We start from the raw sequence: 9,357 nt of genomic DNA, 5'->3' as shown, positions 1-9,357 counted from the left end.
CCTGTCTCCAGCTGACAGCTGAGGACGGGAGCAGGACATACGAAATTTTTCCCCACTGTGAACGGAAACTGGACACCTCGTAGTCTGTTACTAAACACAGACAGGGAGGAGTGTTGCATCCCCTCTGACCTGAAATTACGTTCTCCAATTTCTCAGTACTCAATTAAAATATTTAAGAATATGAACAATGAGCTGTGATAATAATGAACACCATCTTTTTCTGGGAAATTAGTTTTTCTTCCGGTTTAATTTAATATCCATCTAGCTTCATTTAGGGCACAGTTCATGATATATTTATATGTGTTTATATGTACCATTTTATGTGTAAAGCATGTTCTATGTATAACATGTAATCCTGCTGATTATTTTTGCCATCTTACAGTAGCTTTGAAGGATTATTGCAGTTTTTTATAATCAAAAGGTTTAAAATTTGCAGTTCATTTTAAATTTTTAAACTGTATTTTTTAAAAAAAACAACAAAAAAAAACACGTTGCTTCACGTAGGATTTCAAATCCCTCATTACCTCAAAAGTCAGGGTTTTTCATCTTGATTTGCTTAATTCTTAATAATCTCTTTATCATTAAGATGCCTTTTTGACTTTTCATGCCTCTCAAAGACATATTTTCCTGCCAAAACCTTTACAGAAGTTTAATGCCCTACAGCATGACTTACTTTCTACTAGCACTGTGAACATAATATCCAGTTCACTGAAACTAACACCAGCAACCAGGTCAATGATTAATAAGGCACATTATTGTCAGAGGCATTGTCAGTGTAACAAAATACTTTAGACCTGTGGGGTTTGTAACCTTGTCCTTGTTCTTGAAATCAGCTTAGAAGCAGACTTAAGGAATGAGTATAGTGCAGTTTCTTGTTTATTTGTGTTCATGTTTTTATCTGTTTCAAATGCACACTGGTTAGCACGAAATATTTGAGGATAAAATTTCTACACAAACATCTGCAATATATTAAAGTAAAAGTTTCTATAATTCTTTTTTTTCCCCCCTCTACATTTGATCCTTGCAGCAGGGGTGTGCTTCACAGACTCTGATGTATATGAATCACAATTTTATAACCACGTTTCTTTTTTTTTTTTCCCCAAACAATCTATTACAATCATGCCATTTTCGTATGTGGGGACCAGTTCAGTCACTAGTGGGGTTTTTTTTAAGTATGTTATCATGTTTTCTTATTAATTTATCAAATACTGTTTGTCGATAGGAACAAAGGGATATATTTGGAAATAAACATTTTTTGTAACTTATTTTGGAATATTGTTTTTTAACAGGATGAAGTTTCTGGCTGTGGTTCCTTATTGATGTGTTTCATTAAATTGTAATAAATGAGCAGTGTAGGGACAGATTTGCACTGAGCACTGTGTACATATTTAAAATGTAAAAGGCCTGTGATGCGACACAGTTCAATATTTGTAGAGGATTTGTTTGACATTTTGGAAAATATATTCACTTAATGACTTTGTTAGATGAAAAAAATGATTTTTTTTCTTTTCTTTTCATTTTTTTTTTTAGCTTAGCATACACCATAGGAAAAGCCAACCTGAATAACCCAGAGGTACTAAAATTTGTACTCCAGCCTCTTCAGAGTTCAGAAATAAGCACATAGCAATGACAAAACAAAGAATTATTTATTGAGTTTATGCTGTTTAACTGCTCTTAATGGGCAGACTAAACATATGCAGCCGCTTTTAATGGTCAGAAATACATGGGATAATGGAGTGAAAGCAAAAATCATTTGTTCACGATCCTTGCATGACTTCTCCCAAAGAATAATGATTGGCTTATAAAACTGAATCATGCAGATTGACTGCTTTTATTCTCTCAGAAATATACCTTAAGATCTAACTATTGCATTCATTGGCTATTAAAACCCATTCTAAATCTAATTTTACTTAGATGAAACAGCCTTTTTACGACTCCTTCAAGCTAACCTCATTGAAAAAGTGAAAAAATACTCTGAATGTCTCTTTAATGGTATGTTTAAGTGCCTGAATTCTAAATCCATAGATTAGAAACTCCTTTGGCATCAGAACCTTGTGTCTGTTCTGGTATGCTAATCTGTATATTTGGAAATTAATTTGTATATACCAGTATGTATGTATGTATGTATATATATATATATATATATATATTTTTTTTTTTTTTTTTTTTCTTTTTTTTTTTTTTTTTTTCTGGCAAAGAAAAATATCTTGCGCTCCACTGGACTGATAGGATGGGGGGCATTAAACAGCCAATACATATTTTCTTTTGCATTTATCCCAACTTCAGCTCGGATAGGACTATTTCGGATCTGACCATTTTCCATCTACATCATGACACGACCGCCACCATGCTTTACTTTAGGGGCCATGCGACAGTAGCAAAGTCATAATCTGTGCCTTGGCAGTAATAATTCTTGGAGGTTTGTAGCACAGTGTTCCAGTATTGACTAATTTTCATGAAATTTTGATTTCTTCTTCTCTTCTTCTGCCACTTGATTCCTTGTGGAACATAGGGCCGCAACAACACTCCTCCATCGCACTCAGTTCTGGCTGGTCCTCCTCAGCTCAGTCCATGTTTTTGATTTAACTCTGCTTAAAGTCTGTCTGCTCCACAATGCAAACCTTGCTGATGATGTGCTGCTTAGATAATCATCTTTTAGGTTCTTTCTCCCCTTTCTACAAGCAAATACTGAATTTCTCTTGGCTGTCTTTGTTTGCTCTATAACCAAAGCCCTTCTTGCCCAGTTGTTCAGCTTGACGAGACACGATTACACAGCATACATGGGTGTTTTTTGACTTTATACGGATAACTTATAGTGAGGCCAGAGAGCCGCTGAGAAGAGCCAACGCTTTAGAAATCTCGCCATTTATTTAGAACTATGACTCACAGCAACTATAATTGAAGTCTGGAGAGTTCATTTGATCTCACAATGTTTTAGTTTTACTGAAAGGCAACGCCACTTATGAGACTTTTAAACACAAGATGAGTGCCTCATAAACTCTGTCCAGCTAATTTATTTTATCACAGCTGGACTCCACTCAAATTCTGTGTCTCAAAGTTAATTAAAGCAAACAGGATGCTCCAGACCACATCTGTGAGTGTTACAGCAAAGCTTGTTTTAAGATAATCATGGCTATACAACACAGTGAATTGTATAAAATAGTCAATCCCCTGTATAATAGACTCACTTTTCTAATATTCAAAGTTTGATTTGATGAGGGGAAAGAAGGGTAAAATGCCCCTCAGCTCACACCAGCCTCCCTGCTTGGTGTCCGAACTTCCCCCCTCTGGCAGTGTTCACGTCCTCTGGCTGTCATACACACCCTGACATTGCTACTGCGTGCACTTTAGCTCCGACGACAGATTTATGTAAGTGAATATTACAGTATGATTTTGACTCAGTAGTAAAAATGCAACAAGAGCCAAGCTTTGTCTGTGTTTGTGTCAAGAGGAAGAAAGTGGTGCTGGCCTATACCAGCCCCTAAAGATCCCTGCCTTGTTCATTGTCCCTTCAGTTTACTGCCTGTCATCACACCAACAATGGTTAACTGTGTGACCTCTTTTGTCTCAAGCCAGCGGTCTGTGAATGTGCAGACAGATAAGAGGTGTGACTTACATAAACACTCAAATGTAACACAATGTGGGACTTTTCTTTTGTTTTCCTATATGATGATGAGGGAAATCAATTCTTCTTGTAAATGTTTACATATTTCTGGAAACATGTGATTTAATATAGGTCTACAATGTTAGCAGCAAATATGTCGATTTATTCAGTATTTATTAATACATTGTTTCAGCACACAGAGGATCAATTTATAAGCTTACTGAAATTCTATGAATGGGAAAAACATTTTTTTTTTTTAAATTTTGCAAATTTTTCTTTTTGGTTTTGTGAGAAATTACTTTAATTATCCATCCATTTTCTATACCCACTTTTTTTTCCAATGCAGGGTCACGGGGGGCTGAAGAGGCAGGGCACAACCTAGATTGGTCGCCAATGCTATTAATGGATAAAGTGAAAAAAATAAATAAGTAAATAAAGAAAAACTCTGCAAAATGGACTTCTGGAGTACCACCACATGTCCTAGTGTTGTGTGACAGGTTAATGTAAAGACATTAAGGATCTAGATATGTCCTAGGATGAAAGAAATGTCTTCAGTTATAATATATGACCTTCAGGAACTGACTGTGTAAGCTGTTGACCTCTAAAGGGGCTGACAGCAGTCAATCATTCCCTGTAAATCTTCTACGAGCTGTTTGGAAGACGTCATTACAAATTCTTGTTAGAGCATAAGTAGAGCTTGTTGAAGTAGAAAGTAATGCAACGCTTGTTTTCCATTTTAAAAATGGTGTTTCCTTTGTTGCTTTGTAAGGCAATCCATCCATTTTCCTAACTGCTTAGTCCAATTCAGAGTTGCGGGAAGCTGGAGCCTATTCCAGCAGGCAATCTATTAATGTTAAAATTTTACACATCTGTTCTTTTAAATGCCCCAAAATGTCATTATTCATTATTTCAAAGTTATGGAAGAAACTGATTAACATTACACACATTGCTTTTTTTTTTTTTTTTTTGCACCTCATATTTGACAAGGCACATGCAGACCATAATTTCACACTACTGGGGATGAGTCAGACTGAGGAGGAGAAATGTGATGATTAGATGTCTCCAATCAGCTATGAACCAGCTGAACTATGAGGAAACAAGATGCTGGTTATGTGGTTTAAACACTACATTTAAAAGTTGATGAATAGAAAGCTGCACACCCTTTCGACAATGTGGGTAATCGTAAGTTATTGTTGAAATGTTCATTGTTTTCATTATTTGAAAGTGTCTACTTTAACTGGCCTTATGACTAACTGGCTACTTTCCCCAATGATTAACCGTTTAACATGCCTAGTTACTTCAAGATGACAACCTTTCTTTTAATGTAACAACTTTTACTTGCCTCACACAACTGCAAAAGAAAAGCTAATTTAATATCTATAAGTAGCTAACTGGCAGCTGTAACCTGCTATCTAGATAGACAACTGTTAATAGCTTTAATAGCTATTGTCTATATATCTGCATGCTTTTGTAAATTTATCATTATTACTGTTGTCCAAAAACTGTGAAAAACCATGTGATTTGCTGCAGTTTTACAAAGAACTGAATGCAGTTCTCAATGGGGAGACTAAATGTACACCAAACAGATGAAAGACAAAGCTAATTCATATAAGGGTTTCATTATATCTGATGCAATATTTTCGCAAGATGACAAAGAAGTAATGCACTGCCTTTGAATTACAGTAAAGAACTCACCAAAATGTTTTAATTCGTTGCCCCATTTAGTCCATCCGCAAGAGACTGAATGATAGGTGTGGGATCTCAACTTAGGCAAATTTAGCTTCAGTTCTGTAAATCGGCAGTATTGTCGTATATCTGTAGATTCATCCCAACTTTAATGATAAAACTTTTAGGAAAGCTGAGAACAAAATGATGCGTACAGTCAATGAGACGAAGATACGTTTGCTTGATCTTTCTTCATGACTTTCACAACATGAGTGATCATTTTACAGTACACAGAGGAACATCATGCAGGGACGGTATCAAAAACACTGATTAACACTGGATTAAAAAAAAAAAAAATGCTGCAAGATTTACAGTTAAGACAAAACTGTGTTGCACAAACACACAAGTTATCAATACATTCTAAAATGCCGTAAGATAGACTCAATGTCCAACAATCATGTTGTCTTCTGTTCTATGTACAAGCAGCTCAATGTTACGGTGACATAATGGCAGTCTGTCACAATAACTACAGTTGTACCGCATGATTTTTTATTTTAAATAATTTTAAACGGGGGAAAGACATTGATGTAGCCTCATTGAAAATCTGACCAAAGAACCACTCAAGTACATCAGCGGAATATGCTAGCATGTTTGTGTAGATATGGGCAAAAACAATGAGAAGTATATCACATTTGATATTGTGATTTTTTTTTTTTTTTCCCATGTTTATACAGTCTCACCTATAACGCATTCTGCATTTTCGCCATTTGTATTTCAGCTGCTGCTCTTATCTTTAGCAGCTTGGAGTCGTTGAGCCAGTAGAAGTCAGATGTTGTACAAGGTCTCTTTGACAGGACAGATTATGGATGTTACACATAGATTATCTTAAATGTGCGGCCTCCAAAATTAAACGAGCCCTCTAACAACCTCATGTCATCTTTAAGACAAGATAAATCTGTTGCAGGTTCTTTTGAAATTAGGTTTAATCCATGACAGCCATGCATTGTTCGTGCACAGGCTCAGCTTCCATCACTGTTACATTTTGTTGTAATACAGTGTTGAATCGTTTCTGAGATCAAAACTGTGCTTGTCATCTCTGAATTTCCTAGAATAACTTAATAACTTAATAACCACTTTTTAAAAAGTCTCATTTGTGCCTTTTATTCGATACGCCCTGGATGGATGGCCAGGGTCCTTATAAAGATACAAATTTTGCCACCATATCTGATGATTTACTGACCATTAATTAATAACTGGCTGAATGGAGGAGAAATTGGAATCTAAGCACTTTATTTGTCATCCTGATCAACTTTTTGTTGTTACCTTTAATTTTTTCTTTTTCCATTACCGATACTTAATGGCCTACAGCTAACACAACCAGCAAGCAAATGTTCCAAATTCGACTCGTTTTGTTTCATCCACAGTTAGACCATCTGGTGAGGCATGTCAGGTATGAATCTCGCTTTAATCAGTTTTCTTGAAATATTTGGGCATGAAGCCTGCTCTAATTAAGCTGCGCCGGGGGCCAAAGCACACAGCTCAAGTGTGGTTGCATCTCATATAAGGTTGGCCAAGCTGGAGGTGGTCTCTCTGCGAGCCTGTCGGTTCATGTGTCCCGACACAGTGAATATATTCAAAACCCGGTCGACAAGCCTTTGTCCGTGCCTTGTCCTCTCAAGCAGGATGACCACAATGGAATATATTCCAACACCCACAACTGCTGCTCCCCCTCCGGCTAGCAAAACCACTCCAGAGATGTACATGTCATTAAGGGCTTGGCCCGGCTTTGGCATGTGGTTAGCCAGGGCCAGCCGGAGAAGAACCCCTCCACAAATCAACAGCGACAGTCCCGTAATCAAAACCACTACAAGGTCGGACAAACCGCCACTCTTCAGCATGTCAATCCGCTGTCGGCTTCGAATGCAGTTCATGTCCTGCACAGCTGAGCTGAGCAGCTGTTTGAGCAGGACCCCCAAGGCTAGTAGACACAAGGCGGTGCCTGCGCCCAGTCGCCATTCGCTTGACACGCTGGTGGTGGTGGAGAGAAGGCCCACGCCGCCCAGTCCACAGCCCAGGATTAAAAGCACAGCAACACAATAGCAGAGTAAAGACTTCCCTGGATCTCTGAACCACCACAGCTCCACCTGCTCCTCCAGGATGCTGTGCTGGATCTGAGCTGGGTCTGCCGGACCATTGAGGCCCACATCAGGGCCTCCGGCTGCATTCAGTGGTGGGAAGTTATTCAGCTCTGGCATGCTGATGCCTCTCCCAGCTTGCTGAATAAGAAAACGATGCCAACACAGAGACAGCAAGAATAACTTCAGTCCCAGATGTCCTGACGGGCTTGATTGAGCTTTGTGTTTTGTGGGTTTATCTGAACTGTGTATAAAAGGTTCCACAAAGTTAGTTCTGGTCTGTTGCTTCTGTAGGAATGAAAATCTTTTATAGCTCACACTCACTGGATACAAATGGCCCTCCCTGCATCAGTATTCAAAGCTAAGAATCCAAGAGGTGGCAGAGTTTCCAGTTTAGGTCTTCAGTAAGGCAACAGTCACCTGGAAGAAAAGACAGACATATATTCAGTAGAGTAGGTATTTTCCTCATGGGTGCCTTCTCTTCCAGCAGATCTGCAATGACCGTGGCTAGACTATAATGACTTACTGGTACACCCCCAAGCCCAACAGAGAGACCAGGACTGGCTTTAGTTTACACAAGCACAGAGAGACCTTTAGGTTTTAAATATTTAAAGCTTTCAGAATAAACTGTGAAGGTTTAATCTGTGTTTTTTGCACATTCTGATAGCGTTAAAGACTAACTTCCAGACTGATTTCATGCAAATAGCATAAAATGCAACTGACTTTATAGTAAGTTAAAACATTTATTATGATAAGCAGCACACAATTTCAAAGAGTGTCGCAAAAGTCATGCTTGGTCAGATAGAAGAACATTTTAAGACAAGGCTTCATATTTTCCAAACCTTTACAAAAGTGACTGCTAGCATCTAAGTGTAAAGATTTGGTTAAGATACCTTTTTTGTTTATATTAAGGCAAAAGACATTTAATTTGCTCAAAAAAGAAACAAAGCATGACAGATGTCATGAGTCCAACAGCCTTCAGATACCTAATACCAACTTTTTCTGTTAAAACATGATCATTTCACCAAGTTTTGCAGGGCTGTAGATCACATTTTGTGGTAGTTTCACAAATTGCTGCATGACTAAGTTTCTCAACACCACAACAGCTAAAATTCCTATTTGTCCTTACTTCTGGTTGTTCACAAGCCAGGGTTTTTAGTGATCACATTTTAAATGTTAAATGTTTTAAATGTTAAATGTCATAAAATATTCTACAGAAAATAAAAAAAAGTCACTTAAATAGTGTCACTTTTTTAAAATCCTAACTTTGTGTAACCTGGCAGAACATAATAGATAATAGATAAAAACAATGTCTACACACACACACACACACACACACACACACACACAGTTCCTATGAACACTCAAATTTACTGTTGGGACCGCATTAAAAAAAAAAAGAAAAAAAGAACTTGTGCTGACATTTGCAACCTTTTCTATTTCTCATTATCACTATGCTAATGAGTTGCCGCTACAGTGGTGGCTTGTTAGGAGGAGGTGTCAGCTGTCGATAGAATAAACAATTCCCATCTAAGAGCAAACAAATTTATTTATTTATTATTATTTTTAATCCTTCCAACCACAGACAAGCTCCCTGTACAAATCCTTGCATCTCGATTTCACTTAATCTTTATTTTTGTAGATGATCAATATTATACTGTAGTACTGTCTTGTGTTTTACAACACAATGGGTATAGTCTCACTGCGTGTAACATATGTTCTATCCCTTTTCGTCTCTTCTCTGGTCTCTTTCTTACTTCAGCATATTCACCATCCACAATATAGTAGGTGACCCCTTAACACAAGCATGTAAACGTATATGGCATGTACACAAACACACACAAACATCCTCAAGGTTACGGTAGTCAACCGCTTGTCTTTAAAAGCCTGTCAGCTGCTTTCTTTTCTTTTTTATCAAAGTCAGCAGTGTACAGCACCAGGCGAGCCCGAGCA

At 37.6% G+C, this 9,357-nt stretch overlaps 1 protein-coding gene across 1 annotated transcript; it reads right to left on the bottom strand.

Annotated features, from left to right (window-relative positions):
• Positions 1-6,825: 6,825 nt before the first annotated feature.
• tmem125a (transmembrane protein 125a) lies at positions 6,826-7,524 on the bottom strand (the record flags this gene model as incomplete). Its single annotated transcript, XM_079245467.1, has 1 exon — positions 6,826-7,524. The coding sequence occupies one exon, from the start codon at positions 7,522-7,524 to the stop codon at positions 6,826-6,828; it is 699 nt and encodes a 232-aa protein (XP_079101593.1).
• Positions 7,525-9,357: the final 1,833 nt, after the last annotated feature.

Source organism: Telmatherina bonti, assembly GCF_933228915.1.
Source record: "Telmatherina bonti genome assembly, chromosome: 8".
Lineage (NCBI taxonomy): Eukaryota > Metazoa > Chordata > Actinopteri > Atheriniformes > Telmatherinidae > Telmatherina > Telmatherina bonti.
Note: the sequence above shows the minus strand (reverse complement) of the source record. Positions and strands in the feature narration are given on the sequence as shown.